The sequence below is a fragment of the Centroberyx affinis genome, unplaced genomic scaffold, assembly GCF_046629955.1.
Source record: "Centroberyx affinis isolate AG114_WGS23_722 - 3 ecotype Tasmania unplaced genomic scaffold, CSIRO-AGI_Caff_v1 ptg004859l_1, whole genome shotgun sequence".
In the NCBI taxonomy this organism is placed as follows: domain Eukaryota; kingdom Metazoa; phylum Chordata; class Actinopteri; order Beryciformes; family Berycidae; genus Centroberyx; species Centroberyx affinis.
In genome coordinates, this window is record NW_027282377.1 from 40,750 (window position 1) to 66,999 (window position 26,250).

The 26,250-nt window shown below is 43.4% G+C and overlaps 1 protein-coding gene across 1 annotated transcript; it reads left to right on the forward strand.

The window, feature by feature from the left end:
* The first annotated feature begins 3,663 nt into the window (after positions 1-3,663).
* traf7 (TNF receptor-associated factor 7) lies at positions 3,664-20,112 on the forward strand. Its single transcript, XM_071545327.1, is given in 24 exon segments — positions 3,664-3,737; positions 5,203-5,346; positions 5,349-5,374; positions 5,755-5,812; positions 6,093-6,184; positions 6,730-6,846; positions 7,123-7,215; positions 7,592-7,625; positions 8,046-8,280; positions 8,558-8,692; positions 8,989-9,084; positions 9,848-9,969; positions 10,959-11,032; positions 11,319-11,367; positions 12,433-12,560; positions 12,785-12,867; positions 13,101-13,140; positions 13,248-13,364; positions 14,897-15,019; positions 17,512-17,631; positions 18,226-18,357; positions 18,744-18,819; positions 18,822-18,862; positions 20,074-20,112. Coding segments are annotated over 23 exon segments (2,124 nt in total). The 5' UTR covers positions 3,664-3,737; positions 5,203-5,252.
* The last annotated feature ends 6,138 nt before the right edge of the window (positions 20,113-26,250 follow it).

A 26,250-nucleotide genomic window follows, 5' to 3' on the forward strand; every position in this document is an offset into this window, starting at 1 on the left:
TAAATGACTCCTTGCCGGGACTGCGTGTTTTTACATATCCATTTACTTACTATGTCCTTTGAGACATGCTTGTGATAAAGGGCTATATAAACAAACAAACTTATTAACCTAAACTGGCAACACATAAGCTAGCTAGCCAGCATCCAATTCACAGCCAACTCTAATTGAAAACTGCACATATTCACTGTTTTAAGAAACCGTTTTTAACTAACATTACCTAAACAGTAGCAGGTAGCTAGCTAACGTCAAACCTAAGCTAACGTTAGCTTGCAGTGGTAATTTATTTTTTTAAAATAACTGACCAACCCTTTGGCTGGTAAAATATCGGGGGTAACAACGGTAAAATAAAATTAAAAAAACGAACTGTTTTTCTAAGGCTCATATTTTAACTAATCCTCTCTGTTTACATCCAGGTTATGTAACGTTAAGCTAGCTAACGTTAGGTGAGCTAAAGTTAGCTTGGCTAACTTTGACTCGCCTTATTTTGTTTTTATTTTTTAACCAAACCACAATTTTTGAAATTTGGTCATGTTGTTGAATCAATACGCATTTATCAGCGAGTGTCTCACGTTTAATTGTGTGTCATTTTTGCGGTCAAACAATATGTTTTCCATGTTGTACAAACTTGGCTAAACTAGCTTGCCGCCGCGACCCGCGGCTGTTACAGTTTATTACGGCCTGTTCCCGGCTGGGTTGCTCCGGGCGCTACGTTAGGGCGATAAATTACTGAGCAGTACCTGCATGGTCCTGCTCTGAGGGGGGGATGAAACTTGAAAGGATCATGTACTTCTCACGTTGCATTGCACTAGCCATTCGACAGTCTCCGACAAAAGCTGAAGTGCAGAATGATAATTTGGAGTGTTCGGGTCTGCCTTTATACACGTTCCATCGCCCTGGAGACGGGACTTGGAGACGGAATATGAGCCTTCTGTCCATTATGACAGGTGAGGTACACTGAATGTCCAAAATGTCAGGGACACTAGTGTTTTCATGAAGTAGGCTACACTGACTAGGTGAATCCAGAAGCCATTATGCCTTATTGATTTCCCCTATTAAATCGATACTAATCACAATAGCATCTTTGTTGCCTATTGCTTGTCCAAAAAACATCTACATTTCATTATAGGCTGATATGGTGTAAATCTGTCTCAATTAAGTGCATTACATTCTTTTAGCAGAGCCCCAATTTGTGGTGGTCAAGGTGTTAAGCAGTTAGACTGGGTGTCACAGGGTTATAAAATATTGATGCGTTATGGCTTCGTCTACACTGTCTGATACCCCGAGTCAGAAAATGAGAATAAAGAACTTGTCCAGTCTGTTCTTAATAAGTCTGTAATGCTTTTTCATTCAAATCAAATGAATGTGAAATGTTGAATGCATGGATGGTTAGGTTCACTCTTTCCAAAAACAAAAGGCACATTTAGGAAACCTGGGCCAGTGGCAGCAGTCTCATCTTCCTCTAATGCCATGTCGGTGTCCCTCCTTTTCTAACATCACGTAGGGTTTCCCCCATTATGAAGGTGAGACATCAGTCAAGAGGAGAGCTCCGGTGTCCCGTCGCGCCGCCTGTGGCACAGGTAGGCTATCATATGTTCTGATAAAAATGACTCGTTTCCTGTCCCGTCACTTTAAATATAATCAAAACTACAGTCATGATTGTGCACTACCACATATAGTGTCGGTGTGTTTGGATGGAGCTGTGAGCCGCTGTGTCCAGCGCGTCTCCAGAGTGTCACCGTCCGTCTTCTGTATTACTGCAGAAACGTGGAAGCTGCGCGGAATAGCCTACCATGTGTGCACAAAAACAAAGAGGTTTGTGTACCTATCTGGCAAGAGCCTGATGCTGGCTGTGCAATATCAAGGTGCACTGGTTGAGGTGTGCGTAATTGCGCAGCGCTTTGAAAATGCGCACCACATCGTTCATTCGACTATGAGCATAATCGCAATAATCAAGAGTATGGTGTTTACATGGGTTCTACCTGACTCCCATTGTTGCCTTAATGGCATTATAATCGCATTATGTAAACGTAGCCAATGAGACCTATCCATCGATGGATGACATGGATTGATGGAGCGCAGTGTGTTATAGTTTATAGTTATCTCTATAGCCTAGGTGTCGCTCTAGATGTGAATGGGCCTCAACAGCCGCATCTTAGGCGCGCTCGTAACACAAACTTTTCTGTCATCCTACTGTGATGCTCTTATTAAACAATAACAAAACAAACATCTCTGACCAGTAAAGGCAAATTGACCTCAGAATAGATGAAGAATTAATGGAATTATTCTACTGGCTATCTCAATGTGGCCATACCAGCGATAATTGTAATCATTTTGATCAATTTTGAGCTTAATGCATTGATTCTAATTTTATATTTCATGGCAAGATGTGACCTTTCTTATTTCATAGTGCTGCTGAGGTGGTTTGCCTCATTGTGTCCTTTGAAAATCCTGGGAAATTTAGCTTCCCCATGCGCGATGCCCTAGCGCCGCCTATGACCATTCATTTCAAGTTCCCTGTTTTCCTGACAAGATAAGTTGAAGATGTTCACAGCTGGCAAGCGTGTCACTAACTGTAGTTTTCACTTTTTTTCCCCCTTGTTTTGTCTCTGGTTTTCTTCCTTTGTTCTCAGTGAAGCACTTTATGACAAAGCGGTTTAATTTGTCTTGACTTGACTAATTGCCACCCTCTCCAGGGGGAAGCTGCAAGAGAGGGTAATGAATCAGAATCCAGAACACAATCACTTTATTAGCCAGCTGCCATAAATCCATGAATTTGTCTTGGTGGCATGGTGCAGAGACAACTAAGAGAATAGAACTATACTGCACTGATGCAGGGTACAGAGACAACTGCGCATCACATACAGTGCAAGCCATCCCTAATGAAAATGACTACAATAGGGACGTATAGTGTGTTTGCATGGGTGTACATTTGACTGCAGTGCTTAGAAATCATCAGGTACGGACATGCACACTCACCCCTATGAAAAAACACTTTATATTCCTATAGGGACTTACGCACTGTAAGTTTGTGATGCTCAATAGTGCGTTTATAGCAACCTAATGCTATAAAATGCCATAGTCTTTGTGGTATTTTTTATTTCCTGTGCTATCACTATAGTACCTATAGTATTCCTATAATCTTACTATAGGGCTTATAGTGTATGTGATACTCATTAGAGTTTATAGTAATATCATTGTAATTTACGTTTTTTTTTGTTTTTTTTTATCTCTTATGGTATTGTAGGATTTTCTGTGGTATCATTTTTAACCATGCATGTAGCTGTATGATATTTCAAGTTTCACTGTGATATTAGTATAGCATCCTATCCTTCTAAAATGTATCACACGGTCACTGTGGTTCCCTTTTCTCGATCACACCACCGTGCACGTGCGTCAACCGTAAAATCTGATGGTGGCTGTCGCATTATGGCTCGGTTTCTCCAAGAACCAATAACAACGCGAAACCGGAGAAAATGTGGATATATTTGGGAATGGTGAGCTTGCAGTTGGTTTACGGAATTTACTGACAGAACCAGGTCCAATGGCAGTTCGGCGAAGTGGCTTGTGGGTAACGCAGTCCAGTAAAGTACAAGGAGTGTTCTGTTTCCAAAAGGACATCGGCGGAAGCCTACTTCATGTCCCACAAGACACTGCGCGTTGTTTGAGGTGTGTGTGAGAGGGAGGAAGATTAGAGGAATTCGTGTGCAGACTTGGAGCTGCGCTGTTGCAAAATAATGGTAAGCCCACTAGCCAAACCGAGCGAAATCTGATAAACGTAAAATTACCTCATTTGACTACAACTGGGGTTTATTTTCTGTTGGCGCCAACGCGAGACGGACTCAGTAGAGTTAGCTAAAGATCGTAAGCGGAGTGATTGCTAATAGGGTTAGAGTAGCTAAGCTAGCAAACAAGCCACTTAAGCTAATTATCGCAGTAGTAAAGGGTTTTGACAAGATAACGCTAGCTAAGAAACTGCACTGTGACCTGTCGTTTAGTACTAGCGTAAACCGGTTAAACTATTGACGTTGGCGTGGGAACATTTAGCTGTCAGGATTCAACTTCGGTCCGTGGTGTGTCTGTTTGCCCGTGTTAATCTGGCCCCCCTTTCGAGGCTCCCCTTTACGGGAATCTCCAGGCTGTGAAAAGAGACAGTGAGGCTGGAGGGAGCGGATTAGAGGTCCTGGCCAGTGTCATTGGCAGTTTCTGCAACCTATTACCATATGAGCTGACAGCCCGCATGCCTTTCTGTTTACATCAGTCGCTAGTTGTCCGGGTCACTGGTTTTTGGCTGCCATCTCTCTCTCTGTCTCTCTCTCTCTCTCTGTGTGTGTGTGTGTGAGAGAGTGAGAGTGCAGGCAGAAACGGGGAGAGCCAGGATCTACTTGAGTTAGCCTAACTTGATGTTGGTCACTTCACCTACTTTTTCAGCTGTTAAAGTGTTGACAAGACTTTGGGCCAGACAGCTAGTTGTGTAACAGGTTTTGGGTTTTCCTGCTGCTTCAGCTATGTGTCTCTCCAGCACCAGTAATAGTATGTAAAAAGCATCAGTGCATCGCTGTGTATTGATATAATTTTGGAAATCCAACTTCATGGATCTGTACAATTGTACAATTTTAGAGCCAGTAACATGGTGTTAATTTTGAACTGCCTGTGTTCAGCTGTTGCTGGCTGAATTAGTATCTTGAGTTTCACTTGTATTTCTATTGTACTTTTAAAAACTATAGAAAACAATCCAGCTGATTAAAGCTGAATAGTGCTGAGAAACAATTTTATGACGCACCACCTTTGCCTTAACAATTGGAAACTAATCATTATATTGGATTGTGTTGTTAGATCCCAAGCCAGTAAAGTGAGTCAAATTTTACAACTGTAACTAGACTCTAAACATTGGATGGTTTGCTTATTTAGTATTACCATTTTACTATCACAAGCTCCTAAACACATGTGAAACATGAGATTCAATGAGAAAATGAGCCTTTGCAGTTATAACATTTTCTTTCCTGTGCTTTTAATCTTTTAAAATTCAGGGCCACTTGTGCTCTTGGAGAAAACTATCACTGATAGAGCCTTATTATCTTTGCAGTATGTGTTTTACTCTCTGTATCTTTCTCACAACACTCCCTCTCCTCCCCCTTTCCCTTTACCGCTCTCTCTCTCCCGTCCGCCCCCTCTTCTTCCTCCTCCTCTCTCTTCTCTCCCCAGGCCCAGCAGTTGAGCTAGCTGCTGGTTTTTCTGTGCGTGTGTTTTGTGTTATGAGCAGCAGTAAGACGTCTCTCTACAGCCGATACTCCGAAGGAGCAGCAGCAGCAGCAGCAGCAGCCACAGCCGCCGTCCCCACCAGCCCCTCCACCCCCCAGCAGACTACGGCAGCGGGGTGAGAGACACTGAGAGATGAATAGAGATTTTAATTAAAGTCCAATGCAGTCTTTTTTATGTGTGTGTGTGTGTGTGAGAGAGAGCGAACTCTCTAAATGAGTTACTTTAATGAGATTTACTGGGAGGATGATGGCAGCTGATGTATTCCTGTAGTAACAGCCAAGTATTTTATCGGTCTCATATTACTATTTTAGTTAAAAGTAATTCATATTAGTTTAGTCTTTATTTAAAATAGCCGATAGTGATTTTTAACCCCTTCCTTTCCTTCCTTCCTCCCTCTCTGAAATCCACCCATCCTCCCTCTCTCCCTCCCTGTCTTCACCCATCCTTCCATTCATCAATCCATTCGTCCATCAATCCTTCCTCTCTTCGCTACAGACCAGGATGGAGGCCTCGTTTGGCCCCACCTTCTCAGCCGTGGCTGCTGGAGCTAAAGGTATCACACACACACACACACACACACACACACACACACACACACACACACACACACACAGTCTTTCCTTTGTATCTGCAAAGTACTGATCATCATTTTCCTTTTGTTTTCTGAATTCCTCATTGTTTTTTCCTTTTTCAGCATTATTATTATTTCTCCTTTCACTTGACAGGCACTGAATTATCCATATGGCTTATGCTATGCATATTAATGAATCTTTGATTATAGGTCTTGTAAATTTGCATAGAATAAAACAGGCTTTTTCCGTCCATGTTTTCAGCAGAGGGGTCCAGCAGCTACAAGCAGCACCGCAGAACTCCCTCCTCCTCCAGCACCCTCACCTACTCCCCCCGCGATGACGACGATGGAATGGTACACACACACTTACATTAATACACACACACCCTGACGGCACATGCTTGCATACATAGCACATACAGTACCTAACGTTTTACATTTTAGACATTTATCCAATTTAACTTAACTTAAAGTAAATTCAAACAGTTGAGCAAATCAACATTCATGAATCATCATGACTGTATGTAGACTAGTAATGAAGAAGTGCAAGGGAGAACTTACCAGGCTGGTAAAAATACACCTTTTAAAATTTATAAAATGTCAGTTAAGTAGGATAAAGGTGACAAAAAAGTCCTAGTAAGATTAACAACTGAGTTTATGAAAATGTCTCTCACATTTCATGGTAGTATTGATGTGTTTTGATACAGAGCAGGACCACTGTTTTCAATGTATGTCCATGGTCACGAGTCCATGAGGGTGTAAAACAAAACTTTGACGGGATAAAGTAGTAGTAATTCAAGATCCCACACGTCTGGGTGTTTCTAATGAATTGCACCATAGATGGATGAATAATGATGACTGTGACCTGTCCCCTCCTCTGCTCCCCCTCCCCCCGTCAGCCTCCCATCGGTACTCCTCGCAGGTCGGACTCGGCCATCTCAGTCCGCTCTCTCCATTCAGAGTCCAACATGTCTCTACGCTCCACCTTCTCTCTGCACGAAGAGGAGGAGGACACGGTACGGCACACTGCACAAACAGACACAAACATGTATAGATATATATACACCAGCAAACATAGACACATACACACACGCAGACACACAAAAACGGAATTACAAGATGGTTTTTGGTGCTGTAAGCTTCATAGTGGCGAAGGAAGAACGGAACACATGGCAGTGAAAGTTAACATTGTCCAAGCGTGCAGTGAGTTCACAGTACACCGGATTCATACACACTGCCATGAATAGCAAATAAACAAATGAGTGTGTGTGTGTGTGTGTGTTTGTGTATAGGAGCCCCAGGTGTTCGCCGAGCAGCCATCAGTAAAACTGTGCTGCCAGCTGTGCTGCAACGTCTTCAAGGACCCAGTCATCACCACATGTGGGGTGAGTTTCCCTTTTTGCATTCTTGTAACATATGAGAATAAATTTTGGTAGCACTTTGCTCGAAGTGGTGTGTTGCATAATGCATCATAAGTGTGTTATAAGGAAATTGTGAATGCGTTAAAATTATTAGTATCAGAACAGGATACAATAAACACAATGTGCAAACAAATTTAGCTGGTAGAATACTTAATGGCATGACATTAAATTGAGTGTAATTCAATTTATTTGGCTGATCATATTGTAAGCAAAGTTAATCTATGCTTCTAATGGGCTTAGAATCTGCTTGTAATGCACAGTGGACTTCAAGTAAAGTGTTGCTAAAATATTCGCTCATAAAACGTAAAACATAACGTGTTTTTCCTCCTCTGTCCCTCAGCACACCTTCTGCAGACGATGTGCCTTGACTTCAGGTGAGACTCGATTCAGTGTGATTCAAGTTTATTCTATATTTATACTGTAACCCTGGACAAAGTAAAAAATAAAAACTGCCATCACCCACAATAAGAAAATCACTCTAAATCATTGCTTATACCTTCACATGCTTTTGCTTATTGCTGAAACTGAACGCTTACTAGACAAAAATGTAATGCAGACATATTATCAAAACTCCCTGCCTGGTTCTTATTGCTTTACCTAGCACTTCTCTAATATGGATAAATGTTCTAGGTACACTGGGATATTTTTTACATCTGTCATCTAGTCACCATGGCACTCCTTCATTATTAGCTGCTTGTAATGTAAGTCCCTTAATAAAAATGTCTGCTAAATGCCTACAAAGTAAAACATAGTTTGCTCTAACCTTGTGTTCATGTGCTTGTGTCCCCTCGCAGACAAGTGCCCGGTGGACACGGCCAAGCTCACGGTGGTGGTGAACAACATCGCGGTAGCCGAGCAGATCGGAGAGCTGTTCATCCACTGTAAATACGGCTGCCGGGCCACGGCCAGCGGCGCAGGCGGCGCCGCGGCCGCGGCCTCGGCCTCAGCCTCCACGGTGGCCGGGAAGCCTGGAGCGTTCGAGGTGGACCCCCTCGGCTGCCCGTTCACCATCAAGCTGTCCACACGCAAGTAAGGACTGAAGGAGGACAGGATAGAGCAGAAGTGAAGGAAGAGTGTGGAAAGTCAGATTTGTTATTTGTAATTCCTTTGTTCCCCTGTTAATGAATCCAGCTCAGATCCACTTGCACTTACAAAATTCCGGTGTGATTTTTCTGGATATGGTAGAATCAGTTTGGACACTGTTGCTGACTATTTTCCCTCTCACCTTTTTCACATCTTTCTCCCTCTCTACCCAACCTCTCCTTTCCTCTCCTGCTCTATTCTTCCCCTCTTCCTCTCCCTGCAGAGAACACGAGGTGAGTTGTGACTACAGGCCGGTGCGGTGCCCTAACAACCCCTCCTGCCCTCCGCTGCTCACCATGAACCTGGAGGCTCACCTCAAAGAGTGTGAGCACATCAAATGTCCCCACTCCAAATATGGGTGAGTCACAAACACACACACACACACACACACAGACGTATTGAGAAATTCTCTTACTGCGTATTGCTTCGTCAGATTTTCTCACAGATCCTCACATTGTTCCACTCCATCTCTTGCTCATGCTTAGTCACTTTTTTTGACCATCTGTTTCCTTTTTATTCCCCCCTTTTTCCCATCTACAATGTCTCAAACTGCCTCATGAAGTCAGGCCCTCACTTTCTTATATACATATATCACGAACTTGTACACCTTCCACTAACCGCCCACCCTTCCTCTTGTCTCTCCTCCCCCTCCAGCTGTACGTTCATCGGCAACCAGGACACATATGAAACGCACCTGGAGGTGTGTAAGTTCGAGGGGCTGAAGGAGTTTCTGCAGCAGACAGATGACAGGTGAATCCTGCTACCATTATACACATCAAAAGTCCATGTGTCACTTGTAAACAACATTTCGAGACACTTGTTATAGCTGAAAACAACCTCAACATTGTCTTTTTATAACCATCCCACCATCCCTTGTTGACCAGTTATCTGCTACTTTGCTCTTTGTTTGATCTGGACGGCAAAGAGGTAACAGAGCTTATGAACAGAGGCACATTGTATGCATGCAAAAAATAAACAAATAAAGAAGATTAATAAGTATATAGCAAATGGGGGATATTAAACAGTGAAGCTGCCTGGTTAAAGAACTCTTCACTGGCCCGTACCTTATTTTTACTTCTGTTATCTCTCTTTTCTTTTGCCTTTGACATACAAGGAAGTATAAGTTTAAGAAGTTTGCGTAATAGCATACCTTCCGACATGGAAGGTATGCTATTATGCAAACTTGTACTTCTTAAAGTACAGTGACGCAGGTGCGTGACTCATTTAATTTACAACTGCAACTGTAATACTATCACTTTCTGAAGTGTCTAGCTCTTATATTAATAAATGCAGTATATCCTGATGGTCATTTATTTGTGTCTTAGATTGATATTTATTCGTCCAGGATTCCCCCTCTCCTCAGCACACTTTCTACATTTTATACTTTTAAACTTTGTAAACCTTCATTTACAACTGTTTTGTAATGGACATTTAGCATTATTTATTTCAGAAGGGCCTCCTCTCCCCCTCTGTGATCCACATGTAAGTGAACTCTGACCTTTGACCCTCTTAGGTTCCATGAGATGCAGCTGACCCTGGCCCAGAAGGACCAGGACATTGCCTTCTTGCGCTCCATGTTGGGCAAACTGTCTGAGAAACTGGACCAGCTAGAGAAGAACCTGGAGCTCAAGTTTGGTAAGAGACAGTGGAGAGAAAATCCTAGAGCCTTGTGTTGTTTTTCTTCCTTGTTTAACCAGGCAGATTGAAGAAGAAGAACATTCTTATTTACAGCAACAGCCTGGGGGAATAGTTGCATTCACACACTCACATCTGGAAACTGTACAGCAGTATAACCATAGTCTTTTACTGCTGGCCACTGAGCAGCTCCACTGGAGCATGTGGGCGATTAGCACCTTGCTCAAGAGACTCAGGGTGCTATCACACCTACACTTTGGTTTTGTTTTTTTGATTTCATAGTCTAGACGTTTACTTTATTGCATATTTGTACTTGGTTTGTTTAAGTTCAACCTGCCCAATTAGAAGTGAACCAGAACCAATTAGCTTGTGAACAAAAGTTGCATCGACTCACAAATAGCTTGTTTATTGGACGGTGTTTCTGTAACCTGTCATCCCACAAGGTTAAAGATTGTGGCAGCATGGGGAGTCAAAACAAATCGGATTCCATTCCCTGCAACTTTAGCTCAGCATGAGTTTGCCAGAAAGAGGACCGTGACCTGCATTTTCAAGCATCTTGGTGCGGTCATTTGGTGCACACTGGAGTTCGAATGGCATTGTTCTCACCTGCCCAAATGAACTAAAGCAGTAAATGCAGAGTTCAAATAAACCGCTCCAGACATGCTTGCGTTGTATATGAGACAAGGCATGAGTGTGTATTCATCAAAGGTAAATTTAACATTTTAGTCATTTCGCTTATGCTTTTATACAGAATGAGGAGGTAGAGGTTCAATGCCTTGCTCAAGAGCACTTGGCTGTTGATGGATAAATATTGACTGTAGATATTGACTGGGGATTGTTTTGTGACCTCTTGGTTACAGGACTGTCTCTCTGACAAACCCTGCCTGGGTTCTTTAAGTTTGGATAGCAGCAGGACTGTAATTTCAGATGAGAAGAGTATTTTTGTGTGTGTTTCTCAAAGCTTGAGTGTCTGTGTGTGTGCATTTCAGATGTACTGGATGAGAACCAGAGTAAGCTGAGTGAGGACCTGATGGAGTTCCGTAGAGACGCCTCCATGCTCAACGTAAGTGTGTGTTTGTGTATGTCTGTTAGAGAGAGGGAGCGCGATAGAGATGTGTATTTGTGTGAGAAAAATGTAAAGAAGGTGTTCAGAATAAAGGGATGTTTGTGTTGGTGTATGTGTGCTTACATGTATGTTTGTGTGACAGCTCAATGCTTGATGTTCATATATGTGGGAGACAGGATAAAATGCTATGTATTTATACCTACATCAATAAAATGAAATTGCTTTCCTCTGCCCCCATTTGTCATCTCTTCTTCTTTCTCTCTCTCTCTCTCTCTCGCTGCAGGACGAGTTGTCCCACATCAACGCCAGGCTCAACATGGGCATCCTGGGCTGTGAGTATAATTGCTTATTTTTCATCCCACTCTGTCCTCCTTTTTATTCCCGTTCTCTCTTCACTGCTCCCTGCCTCTCTCAATGGAGAGAAATTTTGGCAAACCCATGCGGGGAACTAGAACATGTCAAGGTCAATTTATTTGATCGTTTGACTAGTGTTAATGGTTTCATTTGGAATGCAAATTTTAATTCTCTCCGCATTCTCCCTTCCTCTCTTCTGCCCTCCCTCTTTCTGTCTTTGCCTCCCTCGCTCTCTCCCTACATCTCTGTCCCTTTTTGCCTTCCTCCTTCTCTCCTTGCCTCCTTTCTTTCCTTCCTTGCCACTCTACACATCTCCTCCTCCCTCCTTCTCTCTTTGCCTCCATCCCTCTCTCCTTCCCTGCCTCCCTCCTGTTCCTTCTTCCCTCCCTCCTTCTCTGCCTTCCTCTCTATCCCTTCTTCCCTCCCTCCTTCCCTGTCTCTCCCTTGTTCCTTCTTCCCTCCCTCCTTCCGTCTCCCTCTTCCCTCCCTCCTTCCCTGTCTCCCTCTTGTTCCTTCTTCCCTCCCTCCTTCCCTGTCTCCCTCTCGTTCCTTCTTCCCTCCCTCCTTCCCTGTCTCCCTCTTCCCTCCCTCCTTCCCTGTCTCCCTCTTGTTCCTTCTTCTCTCCCTCCTTCCCTGTCTCCCTCTTCCCTCCCTCCTTCCCTGTCTTCTTCTCTATCCCTTCTTCCCTCCCTCCTTCCCTGTCTCCCTCTTGTTCCTTCTTCCCTCCCTCCTTCCCCGTCTCCCTCTATCCCTTCTTCCCTCCCTCCTTCCCTCTCACTCTCCTTCCTTCCCTGCCACCCTCTCTCCCCCTTCCTCCCTCCTTCCTTCTCCCCTTCCTCCCCTTTGTTTCTTTGCCCTTCCCTCCCTCCCTCCTCTCCCCACTTCTCCCTCTCTTCCTCTCCCCACTTCTCCCTCTCTTCCTCCACACTGTAAGAAGACCTTAAAATGTCTCTGCTTCATTTGCACTCCGCTCTCGTTCAGTCTCATTTGAAATGAAAAAAAAATGCAAATTCATTCCTTCCCGTCTCTCTGCCTCTCCTTAGCGTATGACCCCCAGCAGATCTTTAAGTGTAAGGGGACGTTTGTCGGCCACCAGGGTCCAGTCTGGTGTCTGTGTGTCTACTCCACCGGAGACCTGCTCTTCTCTGGATCCTCAGACAAGACCATCAAGGTAACACACACAGGCACACACACACACACATAAAACAGAAAGATGTACACATGAAACACGAAGACAAGTGCACACGTAAAACATTAAGACACACAGAAGTAGTCAAAGAATAAAGACACACACAAAAGCAAATATAAACCTACATGCTGATATCTACACATTCATGTTAATGTTGCATTTCTTTTTAATATGTTTCTATTATGCATCTCCTCTCTTTCTCTCAGGTGTGGGATACCTGCACCACCTACAAGTGTCAGAAAACCCTTGAGGGTCACGATGGCATCGTGCTGGCACTGTGTATCCAGGGGTAAGAAAACACACACACACACACACACACATACACACACACACACACACATGCTGTGATCGTAGGATGCGTGTCAACTGGGGATGACCAGCACTTCCCCAAAGCGTCATGGACTGAGTCCTGCTAGCAAAAAAGTCTGTGCTTGGCAGATACATGATTTACTCATCATGTATTCACTTATATTTATATATTTATAGATGATTTGCTCATCTATATCTATTCTGTCTCCATAGAAACCGGCTATACAGTGGCTCCGCAGACTGTACCATCATAGTGAGTAACATTCACTTTCCTAGTTCCTCTTTTTAAGGGCAAACAGGCAATCCACATATTCATGTTGTTTGCATATTCTTATGAATTTGTGTGTGTGTGTTGTGCAGGTGTGGGACATCCAGACCCTGCAGAAAGTGAATACTATCCGTGCCCATGACAACCCTGTATGTACGCTGGTCTCCTCCCACAACATGTTGTTCAGTGGCTCCCTGAAGGCCATCAAGGTACGCTGATGTGTGCTGTACACATTATCCTGTATATTGTTTATTCCTTTTTAAACTCTCTGTACTGGTATCGGTGTGTCATTTTTCACTTAACACAACCAGACTTTACTTAACACACCTGTTAAGTGGAGATTTCGTGATTTTACGATATATTGAAGTTATATAATCAATTATAACATTTTTGATTATATCACTTGATAGAGACATACTGCAGCTCAAGACTGCAATATTCCGGAAAGATGTGTGTGGCTGTCACGTTGGTTAATCCTCTTTGGCAGCGCTGTTATTTAATTGCACACGTTGCATAATTCTATTAGCTTACCTCAGAGCCGTCTAGCCAGAAAGAGATTAAAATCACTGAAATCAGTAATGCCTCACTTGCTCCAAATACCCATAGGATTAAAATGTTCAATAAGCTAATGTTGTCAGAAAATGAATACAACTCCAGCCAGCAAAGCAGACTGTTGGCTAATATCGTTTAGCAGCAACATTTAGTTCCAGGAAGTAAATACTGAATCGTTGGAAGGTTTAAAATGTTCCAAACACCTTGTATTGGCTTGTTGCAAAAGCATTTGCAGCTGCTAAATAAAATTCTCTAACGGGTTAGTGCCCCCAAAACATAATATAACCATAGTTACTCAACAGTTACATGCAAAATCAGTTTTGAGTCAGGATAAAAAATAATTATGAAAATGTTGCTCACCAAGGCAACAATTTGAAAACTACAATACCAGAGAGATTTAGTTAAGACGGCAGGAGCGATGGAATAAGACAGTGTGGGAGAGAGACAATAAGGAGAGATGGGCATCTAGAAGAGGTTGTAGCCCTGTCTTTGTCACCATGGTTACCAGGGAGAGAGGGGAGGAGGGGGGGGGGGGGGTGTATGATCTCAGCACTCTTACACAGGGACTTTCCTTTCTTACCCAACTCTCTCTCATGCTGTGTCTTTCTCTCTTCCCCCACCCTGTCTCTCTGATTCTCTCCATTTCAACTTGGTGACATCATCTACTTACTTAGCTGTTTTTACAGCTTTGTCTATCCACCCCCACTGTGTGTGTGTGTGTGTGTGTGTGTGTTTGTGGGTGTGTGCATACGTGGTAGGGTACTCATTTGTCATTTCAGATTACATTTTGGTATTATGACAGAGATGACCAAGCAAAATGTCAGATGTCACATGTTTGTATACTCATAGTTAAAAAAATGCAGTGAGCACATTTTTGTTGGAGTATTACCTAAGAGTGTTCACAGTATGTGTCAATGTTTTGATGAAACATGAGTTTATTCAGTGTTCAAGAAATGCATGTATTTGTTTTTTTTATTTGTTAGTTTTTCTTTTAGATAAAAATTATTTTAATATGTATTTGTTTTTTTATATTTTTTTGGGTTTGTTTTTATCCCCAAAAACTACAGTTGTTATGTTTTACTGAAATGTTTTGATCATGCCTACTTCTACCTCGAAGTGATTTTCTTTTTCACCTCCTAGTTTTAATTTTAATAATCTGCATTAACATTGTGTGTGTGTGTGTGTGTAGGTGTGGGACATCGTGGGTACAGAGCTGAAGCTGAAGAAGGAGCTGACTGGTCTCAATCACTGGGTCAGAGCGCTGGTGGCCTCCCAGAACCACCTGTACAGCGGCTCGTACCAGACCATCAAGGTAGCTACCACTGATGCTGTGTGTGTATGTGATGCAATAGCTGCAAGTACCACCAAAGTCCACATAATCACAGTAACAAACATCTCTACTGCTGTTATTGCCTATATTCAACAGTTACCAACACAGGTGCACCCAACGAAGCATTTTCATCAAAGTTGCTCATGCATAAAAATAGCAGGAGAAAAACCAGAAACAGTGCAAACTGGCTCCATGGTTACCACAGGAGTTGTCATAGTGACCAGTAAAGTACAGCTAGCTGTGCTTTATGGGAATTATCAGCACAGTTGGAACACTTCTTTGATGAATCAGATCGCTTGGTTGACATCAATTATACTCCTTGTGTCATTAATAGTTTAAATACGTATCCTGCTGAGTCTTTTTATTTTCTGTGTGGTGCTAGTTCAAGGCGTTTAGGTGTTCTGGCCAATAATTAGTTTCTGTCCTTGTGCATCTGTGTGTTTTTTATTGTCACTGCTGAGCTCATTTGGGTGTTAATTAGTTGGAGTACAGAAACCTTGTTGCAGTGACTGTGTGTGTGTGTGTGTGTGTGTGTGTGTGTAGTGTGTAGTGTGTAGTTAAAGGCGTCCGGGTGTATTGTGGCCAGTAATTGGGTACTGTCCTAAATCTATGAACAGGACTTTGTGTCTCTCCCTGACTGTCGACTTTGTTCTACTGCCTCACTGTTCAAAGTACTCTGTGTGCCTGGACGGGTGTGTGTGTGTGTGTGTGTGTGTGCGCATGTGTTCTTGTATGTGTGTGTGTGTGGTCACTAATGAATACCCCAGGGACGCTGCTGAGAGATAAAGTGAAGGACAGAAAAGAAAAGAAAGTAGAGAGAGTGAGAGAGAGGGACCGGTTACGGTCATGTGGGACCTCGGTGGAGGAGTGAAGAATGAGGAAAGGGAGATAAAAAGATAGGGGGAAGACGGATAAAGTAGACTGTGCTCCATTTTACTATGGTTATAAACATAGCAGACAGTCTCTAGCCAGTGTTTAGCCAGAAAAGTCTTTTAGAACAGTTTTAGTTGATGTATAGCCAGGGAAGTTGTTGAGAAAATAGCACCAAGGTTTAGTTAAAAAAAAAAAAAAAAAGTCCCTCTTAACAGTTTGGCAAGTAAATAATTTCGAAACAGAGCAGCCAATGTGAAGCCAGAAAAATCCTTTAACACAGTGTAGTGTTTAGCTACAAAATTCCTTCAAAATCGTTAAGCCAGCAAAGTCATTTTGAATTTACTCAGTGTTTAACTAGAAAGGTCATTTGGGTCTAATTCAAAGAAACCTCTGCGTGTTTTCCCACAGGAAACCTAATATACTACGTGCACAACTGCAAGTCTCTTTGTTAATAGGTTTTTTAGGTTTTTAGTTGTTTTTTTTTAGGTTTTTTGTTTTATTTGCCATGTCTATTTAAAAATGCAAGGAAAATAAACCCCATTCAATTGGTTTGTATTATGTTTGACAAGTCAAACTTGTATCTGCTTGCTTGTAAGCTGACTAAGGCTACCACCATAGAGAATAAGGCAGTGCAAAAGTCATTGTTGCAATAGCATGTAAGCTATAATTTGAAATTGAATGCATTTGAGCGTCCTAATTGAACACAAGCTACATCAGGTGCTGTGTCTTGGTAAATGTAAAGTTTACTACAGGCCTGAATTAGGTATTTGATGGACTACCAGGCTGAAAAGACATTACTGACCACAAAGATCAGGCTGTATAATTAAATAGCTGACATGGGGGAAAGGAGACTTAAATCATCTAATCATAGGCATGGTGTGTGTGTGTGTGTGTGTGTGTGTGTGTGTGTGTGTGTGTGTGTGTGTGTGTGTGTGTGTGTGTGTGTGTGTGTGGTGTGTGTGTGTGTGTGTGTGTGTGTGTGTGTGTGTGTGTGTGTGTGTGTGTGTGTGTGTGTGTGTGTGTGTGTGTGTGTGTGTGTGTGTGTGTGTGTGTGTGTGTGTGTGTGTGTGTGTGTGTGTGTGTGTGTGTGTGTGTGTGTGTGTGAAAGTATATCATCCCTCCATCTCTCCTCCGCATTTCGTGGTCTGTTTCGGTGCTGCGTTGTGATTGGCCAGCAACCGGTTAGGCTACTGATCACTCCACTGTGAGTTGCCATGGAGACGGAAATTGACAACTTGCAGCTGTTCTGCAGCTCACTTTTTCCGCTGCTGATAATGGGGACTATGTGTGTGTGTGTGTCGGAGTCTGTGTGTGCTTATCCTTTCCCATGGTATGGAGTCCAATAACTCACTCTCCAAACTCTGGCCTTCATCTTTCTCTCCCCTCTCCTCCTCCTCTCTTTCTCTTCTCTCATCTCTCTCCTTTTCAACCATCATTCTTTCTTTCACACCAAATTCTTCTCCCCCGCCCCTTTTCCTCTCTCTCTTTCTCACCTCCTTCTTTCTGTCCCCACTCCTTCCCTCCCACCGCCACCCCCCTCCTTTTTTTTTCTGTCTACCCCCCACCCCCTCTCTCTGTTTTTCTCTCCCCCTCTCTGTCAGATTTGGGACATCCGGTCTCTAGAGTGTGTACACGTCCTGCAAACCAGCGGGGGCAGTGTCTACTCCATCGCCGTCACCAACCACCACATCGTCTGTGGCACCTATGAAAACCTGATCCACGTAAGGGAGATGACACACATTCTCATACAGCACACACACACACACACACACCCATTCAAACTCTCTTTCACATACACACAGTGACAGTGCACATCTGCATCTTTCTTTCTCATATCTTTTTTTAAAATCTCCATTTGTTTCCTCATTCCTCATCCTGCCACAGAAATCCTTGTGAGAAAAACCAGAATGTCTCTCTCTCTCTGTCTCTCTCACACCCACACACACACACTCACACACACATAAAGGCATGACAACAATTATAGTCCCTCTTATTTGCAACTTAGACATAATAGTTTGGCGGGTTGATGAAGGTATCTTCTGTCTAGTTGTCAGATGGTAAAGTCTAAGGTACAGGAGATAATGATGATGATGAAGGGAAACTTAACTTCTTCATCTACAGTCCAGTGGTGGATTCCGCTATTCAACAGCCACTTAGACTATTTTTTGAACCAAAAAGCTTTATAGAATTGAGCGGAGTAGACCAATCAGCCACAGACAAACTATAGCAGGATAAAGCTGGTGGTCTCATCCTGGTGGTGATGCTATGATGATGATGATGATGATGATGAAGGTGTCTCTCTCTCTCCTCTCTAGGTGTGGGATATCGAGTCTAAAGAGCAGGTGCGGACTCTGACCGGTCACGTGGGAACGGTCTATGCTCTGGCCGTCATCTCCACCCCTGACCAGACCAAAGTCTTCAGCGCCTCCTACGACCGCTCGCTCAGGGTGAGGAAGGGCAGTGTGTTGATATTCTGTCTGCGGCCTGTCTGCGAGTGTGTATGTGTGAATGTGTGTGTATGAATGTGTGTGTGTGTGTGTGTGAATGTGAATGTGTGTGCGTGGTAGATGTTCTCACAGTTTGGCAGTTTACCTCTATGTATTGTGTAAGCTATAAACTTCTCAATTCAGTTCATGTTGGTACAGAAACAGCATGACTCAAAGAACAAGCTGTTGACCAACACCATGCGCTGTGTCATGGGAAACCCTGTATATAAACATAATACAAAGAGTCTTGAAGTTCAGTGTGTATAGAAAATACTTTAACACGCTATGTATGATGAAATTCTGAACTGAAATGTGCTTGTGTGTGTGTGTGTGTGTGTGCGCTGCAGGTGTGGAGCATGGACAACATGATCTGTACCCAGACCCTGCTGAGGCATCAGGGCAGTGTCACGGCTCTGGCCGTCTCCAGGGGCGCCTCTTCTCCGGAGCGGTGGACAGCACCGTCAAGGTACCGCAGGGCCCCGTGAACCTGTCTGTCAGTCCATCTGTCTGTTCTGTCCATTCCCCTGTTCTATTCCTCCGTCCATCCATTCATTCTGCTGTCTATTCATCCTTCATTTATATGAATCTGTATGTCGTTTTAAGCTTCTTTTTTTTTTCTCACTACTCAAAATGTTGCTTTGTTGAAAGTAATCCTCTCTCTCTCTCTCTCTCTCTTCTCTCTCTCTCTCTCTCTCTCTCTCTCTCTCTCTCTCTCTCTCTCTCTCTCTCTCTTCTCTCTCTCTCTCTCTCTCTCTCTCTCTCTCTCTCTCTCTCTCTCTCTCTCTCTCTCTCTCTCTCCCTCTCTCTCCCAGGTGTGGACGTGCTAGAGGAGCAGTCGCCCCTCAGACAGACTTCACATTTTCTATGTGTCAGACGGACTCTACGAACTGTAATGAGATGAACTTTAACCTTTTCACGTGGTTCCCCCCCCCACCCGCCGCACCCGTTTATCTGATTGTGATTCTACGGCCACAGACCAATAACCCAAGCCACTTCAGGATCAAGCTGCATCGGAACTATTTTACTAAAGTGTTACTTTTAAAACTTAAAAAAAAACAAAAAACAACAACTCCGGGGTCACGCCACTCGCGACCTCGGCACCAGTGCATTATGGGACAAAGCGGGACGAGCTGCCTTACCGCTTGCACCGACCGAACGCGCTCCGCCCCCAAGCCAAGCTCTCTTCTTCTGATTGGACGCTGCATCCCTCGAATCAATGCGGGAAGCAGAGAGGATCATGAGTGTCGGGGTTTTTTTTGCAGACTGTAGATTGTCCTGCCTGCTTTTTTTTGTGGACACGCCTGCCACTGGGGAACTGTACTGACGATGCCTATATCATACTGTTAAAGTAAGCCTATGGGCTGGTTTCACAGACATGGAGTGACTCTCGACATCCACGTTCCCAGAACGCACGAGAGCAAAGAAAATCGCCTACTTCACGCAAACAATAGTTGACGACCGGGTTGCTTTATTCAAATAAAATAGCGCCGTTTAAAAAAGCAACGCTGAAGAAAACAGCAGTTAACAATCAGAGCTCTACCCACATGATTTCGATGTGGCGCGAGGCATAAACGGTTTGAAGAGTGGTAAAATGTATGTAAAGTTGACATTATGTTTTTTGCGATACCGTAGGGAAATTCTCTTTTCTTTTTCTCTTCTCTCTCTGCCTCCATATAGAGGTCAGAGGTCAGGCTCAGCTACAGGGCAGCACCCTGAAGCTGGTAGGGATTCAGCGTCTTGCTCAAGGACACTTCAGCAGAACGGATGCTCGCCAACATGGACTTGAAACCAAGTCCTCCAGGTTGAAGGACTCACTACCACATCCTGCTGTCCTACTATTTGCCCCATCAGTGGCAAATGGCAGCAGGGCACCTTTGCTCTAGTCTGAGTCTGGTGTAAGTCTGGGATATGGAGATCAGATCTGGGTCAAATAGTTTATGTAAATAAGTTGTAGCTTTTGGTTTATTCCGCTTGGAGTGCCAGATGGGCGGAATTTCCCACACGGGACAATACAAGTGCCAGAAAGTTTAGACAGTGACAATTGTCTAAACTGTGTCTGAATTCTCCTCTTGTGGTAAGCCCACCCACCTGCTACTAAAAGACGGTCAAATGGAACGCTATGACTAATTTGCGCATGCTGCTGGACCCATGTTTGATGGAGACACTCGGTGGAAAGGAACATTTCAGATTGTCAGCGGACGATGTCTGGAGGAGCGGGAGTTGTCGTCTTTACAGGAGTTGTATAATTGAGAATTCTCCTCAATTCCAGACAGAAAAGTATAGACTTTGGTGGGAAGTAGGCGGATGCAGGCTCAATAATACATTTCCCTCCATGTTAAGTTTTGGACACGTCGCCCAGTTCCCCTCTGTGAAACCAGCCTTCTAAGTATCTTTTAATAAGTGAACACTTTAAAAACGAGATGACAGATCTATAGATTTACCGAGTTTTATATTAGTGCCATGGTAGAGCTGTGTTCAGAGCCACCCCGACGGTTGTATAGTTGTTTTAAAATAACGGACAGTGCCGAAGCTGAACGCGCACCCATGAGAATGACTCACATCGGCCTACATAAGGGAGAGGGACAGGGCGAGGAAAAAAAGACTGTGTATGTGTGTGTTTGCGTGTGTGTGTGTGTGTGTGCGAACCTAAGTGTGTGTACGTTTCAACGAGTGCCATATGTGTGGATGAAAAGTTAGACAAAGTTATATCGATGTGGCAGATTGTCGTCTTTTTTCCCTCCCCTGCCCTCTCTCTCTCTTCCTCCCTCCTTCCCCCTCTCTCTCTTCTCTCTGTGATTTGCATTTAACATGATCTGGTTAGAATGAACTTAATCACTGATTAACACTGATTGCTCTGACTGTCATATGAGCCGTCTCATATGTGTAATACTGTGTGGATTGTTTGGTAGGTAGGGAAGGCGAGGCTTGGACTCTGGATGTACCAAGTCCTTTTTTCCTAAATTATGGTTGAGTGGGTTGAAAATTAGGGATGCACCAATATATCAGCAGACGATCGGCTTTAAAAAGCAATATCGGTATTGGTCCAATATTTTTACGGCCGATATTTGGCTGCTTGTGGAATTGTGACCTTTTTTTTTCTAGGAATGTGTCACTAAATTAACCATCAAATTAGCAACAGAATGAAACTAACATAGTCTTTTGCTTAAAAATCACTTAATTATCTTCAGATTAGGATGTCTGAAAAGCTTAACCTGTTCTTACAAAAATGCATATCGGTATCAGCCTCAAAAAAAGAAAATATGGGTGCATCCCTGTTGAAAATGTAATTCCGGTCGTGACCAAACACCGGCCCACATCTCAGAGAAAGAGACTCAACATGCCAAGCTTAACAAGTTCATGAAATCAACAACAAATAAATTTGAGCTTAATTTGGTTTTCACAAGTAATTTCACTTTCATTTCAATGGAGCCAGATTTGGCCGCCGCCTTGCCTTGGTGGGATGGGGAGAAGAGGGGGAGAGAGGAAGTGTCTTCACTGATCATGGTTTCATTGATTTCTTGTATACTTGTAATCATGTAAGCCTGGTTTGATCGTTGATCAATAAAACTGTTGTACACTTTGGGAACTGTTGAGTCTTACTTCTTTATGTGTGTCTGATTAATGGTACCACATTCATACAGGTAGTAGCCTGTTCTGATACATTTTCCTACCCAACTGTCTGAAACCTAACCTAACATCCAAATTAGATTTCTACACAAGCGCTCACCCTAAATAACACAATTATTGCTTAATAGATTGGATTTCCTAATTATGTGGTCAGCATTCTCAAGAAGGTTTAATTTTGAATAAAATCAATTTATTTGACTGACATGAAGCTGAACTGAACTGGTTGGCAGCATGAAGGTATGGCAGTATGAATGGGGTATAACGCCTTTTTACATACAAGTGTGTAACGTCACTGCATGGAATTTGTCTTATTGTGCTGTGCTGCCCCCTGGTGGAGGGCTTTGGAAGTGCAACTGTCCCTGTTAAAGAAATCAAAAAAGAAGGCTGAGGACAGTGCAGTTTGTATAGAACATTTATTTATTCAGAGCAGATGGCCATAAGATGCAGTCACTGCAAGCACACCACTGTCCAGTCGCTACTACACACACCCGCACACACACGCATACACACACACACACACACACAGGCGTCACACAGTCAACAGCAGAGCAAAACATAACACACATACACACACACACAGTCTCTGTCACGCTCTCACACACAGTCACTGCAGAAGAGACACCGGTCTGGTATCTGTTTAGATGCGCAACGGCGGAAAAAACAAAAAACAAAAAACAGCTTGGCTTTTTCTTTTTCTTTTTTTAAGAAACAAAATGAACAGTACTTTGCTCTACGACACGTTTGACCATCTGTGTTTTTTCACCATCTGCAATATTCAGCTCTAGAGCCCAAACCCCCAACCCCCACTCCCACACACACACACTTTAAAATAACGCTTACAACATGACAGATGATGAGAATAGTCGGCGGGGTAAGGAGGAGGAGAGGAAGATGCTTTAACAAAAAAGGGCCGAGTTTTACAGCAAGAACATCTAGTTATATACTGTATACACACGGGGCCTTGACCTTTGACCTGTGTGCAGCCACGCCCCCTCAACAGTCTGACCAGGAGGTGAAGGAGCAGTTGTGATACCCTACAGTCACGTGCTATTGAATATAACGGGGAAAAAAAACAAATTTCAACATGAACGGCATTCAGAGTCGGACGCTGAAGTGACTAAACGTGGCGGAAAAAAAATCAAGATTTGAGCCAGTCGACGGTAAGAAAAACGCTTATATACACATGCACGTTTATCACACTTTTGTAGTTAACTAATAGTGTTAAACTCACTTGTCAAGCTGCAGGACGGCCATGTTTGTTTATGGTTTGTCTCCGGTTTGATTTTTCCGACAGAATAGCACGTGAATGCAACACTGTGGGAAGATGTAGTTGAATGTCGGACAATCCACGAAAAGTCACACATGAGCCAGGTTATGTTTGTTCATGTAAAACAGACACTCCATGACTTGAAGTGTCGGTTGTTTTTTTACAGGAAGATGGTATAAATTAGGTATCACTGTCATGCTGATGCCTTGAGGTGCATAGGGAGCCCTGATTGGACGGAGAAGTTCTAGTTTCAGAGGACAGACGTGAGTCAGAACGGTTCGGGGAAAGATGGCTGACAGGGGGGCGTAACTGTTGTTTTAAACACTGATTGTGAATAACAGTGGAGGGGAGGGGAGTGGAGGGGAGGGGGGGTGTCACTTGCGATTACTTGGGTTTTCTTACAGTCTGATGATCTTCATGTGTCAAGAGGGGATGGGAGGGGAGGGGGGGGGGGCATCATTTTTAAGTTAACACATATCAACTAATAGATCAAAAGAAAGAGGAAAAGGAGAGAGAGAGAGAGATCCCCATATATTGTACATACCCATCTACTGGATACTGTAGTCAGACCAAAAAAACCACAAAGCAAGGCACATGTTTCAAAGAAAAAAAACTCAACATCGCATTTAAAAAAAAAAACCCAATACAAAATAACAGAACTGAACGACAGGAATTATCTGTATTATACACATTTTGCCACACCTGGACACACAAAAAAATAATAACAAATATATCCCAACATATCCTACAATAATTCATCATCTCGGACCACTAAAGCATGGAGAAGCAAACTTGATTTGACACTCAGATTAGATCTGTTTGTTAAAATTTTTGAAAAATAGCCTTCAGGATGACACACACATCATAAATACAACTTTTTTTTAATCATTTTTGCAAATATCCATATATATATAATCTCTATATGATCATAATTTAAATACCACAACTATTCTCTTGACTTCTTATTCGTTTATGTAAGGAGAGCGGCTGCTATGGGAACTGTTTCGGCTTTTTTGGTCGCTTCGGGAACCCTTACTTTGCGCTAAAGCTCTCTGGCTTCACAGATCTTCCGCCCGCCTCTCGCTCCGTCTCAACACACGTATTCATGAACGCGCCGTCATGGCAACACACTGTAATGGTCGCCATGGTTACGAGGATGGAGGTGATGGGGATGATGATGTAGATTGTCATGGCAACGCAGGCGGGGGGGGTGGCTGGGGAGAGTGTGGGACGAGAAAGAGGAGAGAGGGAGAAGAAGAAGGAGAGAGAGGAGGGAGAAGAAGAAGAAGGAGAGAGAGAGAGAGAGAGAGAGAGAGAGAGAGATGTGAAGTCATCCTATCAGATTGCCTCTTCTATTTGTGCAAGTTGTGAAATTGAGGTGTCAGGGAGTGTTTCGTTCCCCCGGTGGTTTTATTTCTACTTCCTGGAACAAAAAATTTCAGGGTTCCCATGGGCCTTGAAACTCGTAAGTTTGTGGATTTGATAAACAATAAAATAAGGCCTTAGAACTGTTTGAAAAAGGCATGGATGGCACTGAAAGTATTTGATTTTTTAAAAATTAAATCCCATCATCCTAGCATCAACACTGCACCTCCTGAGGAAAATGAATGATTTCACCATCATTTCTTGACTTAGGAGTAAAAAATGAGGTCTAATATCATGTCTAACCCCAACACATGCCAACTTTGAGTGAATTTCACCAAACAAGACCTTGAAAGTCATCGAAAAGCCCTTGAATTTGACGTCCAAGTGAGAGTGGGAACCCTGAAATTTGCTGCTCAGCGACGTTAGCCGGAGCTGTCTATTTCCTGGAAGAGCAGCTGCTTTCAGGACTGATTTGAAACTATTTGGGGTCTAGAATCTAGTGCTTGTGCATTGTGCAGGGGAGTTAGCAGCGCCCAAGCTCAGCCTGACCTTTGACCCTAAACCTGACCTGACTGTGTCTGACCTTTGACCCCTCAACCTTATCTTCCTGAAAGACTGTCCCACTACGAGACCGTCCCGCTTTCTGACAGCCTCTATCGCCGGATTCTGAACCTCACACTCCCTCTTCCACAAGTAAGAGCACCTTCCCTTGCTAAAACCTCCCCCCAGACCCCCTCAACTGCACCCTTAAATCCTCTCCTCTCCTCCTCTAAACCTTCCTCCGCTTCCGTCTGCTTCCCAAGCCGACCTGCTCTAACCCTTAATCCCGTTTTCTCCCTTAAAACCTAAAAAAAACAAAAACGCATCTCTCTCTCCCGCTAACTCACATTGTGCAGGCTCCCGTGTGTGTGTGTGTGTGTGCAAGCTGGCTGCGCGGGCCGTTGTGCTTCTCCTGTGTGTGTGTGTGTGTGTGTGTGTTAGGTGGGGGGTGAGGGTGAGGAATGAGCGTGGAGGGAAGCAGAGTGTATGGATGCAGCCAGGACAGCAACAGGACAGGGATTTTTTTTTTTTTTTTTTTGGGGGGGGGGATTCGGATAATCGAATGCCTTCTGGTGCACGCATACACACATCTATCTATCTATCTATCACGCTGTCTCACACACACATACACACACACACACACACACACACACACACCTCAGGAGCAGAATAGTCTGATTTGGTCATAGATTAAAATTTCCACCAAGTCATTTACATCATCACAACACCAGAGGGCACCATTCCACACAGAACCAAGACATCAAACCAAAGAGCTAGAGATTCATATTTATCGGTATATTATATATTACTGTGCTAATGCAGGACTTTTTCAGTAGATATAAACTCTCCATGCTTACAATGTACACATACCATACTATGATTCGTTACACGGTTGGTTGTTCAATCAAATGTTTGTTCGCCATGATAGAGTTCTTCAAAGACTCGCTAAAGATTTTCATTCTCCTCCATTCTGTCGCGTTTCTCCGTCTCTCCACCTTCTTTTTTTTTTTTTTTTTTTTGCTTTTTCTCTCTCTCCGTCAGTCGTTTTTTTTTTT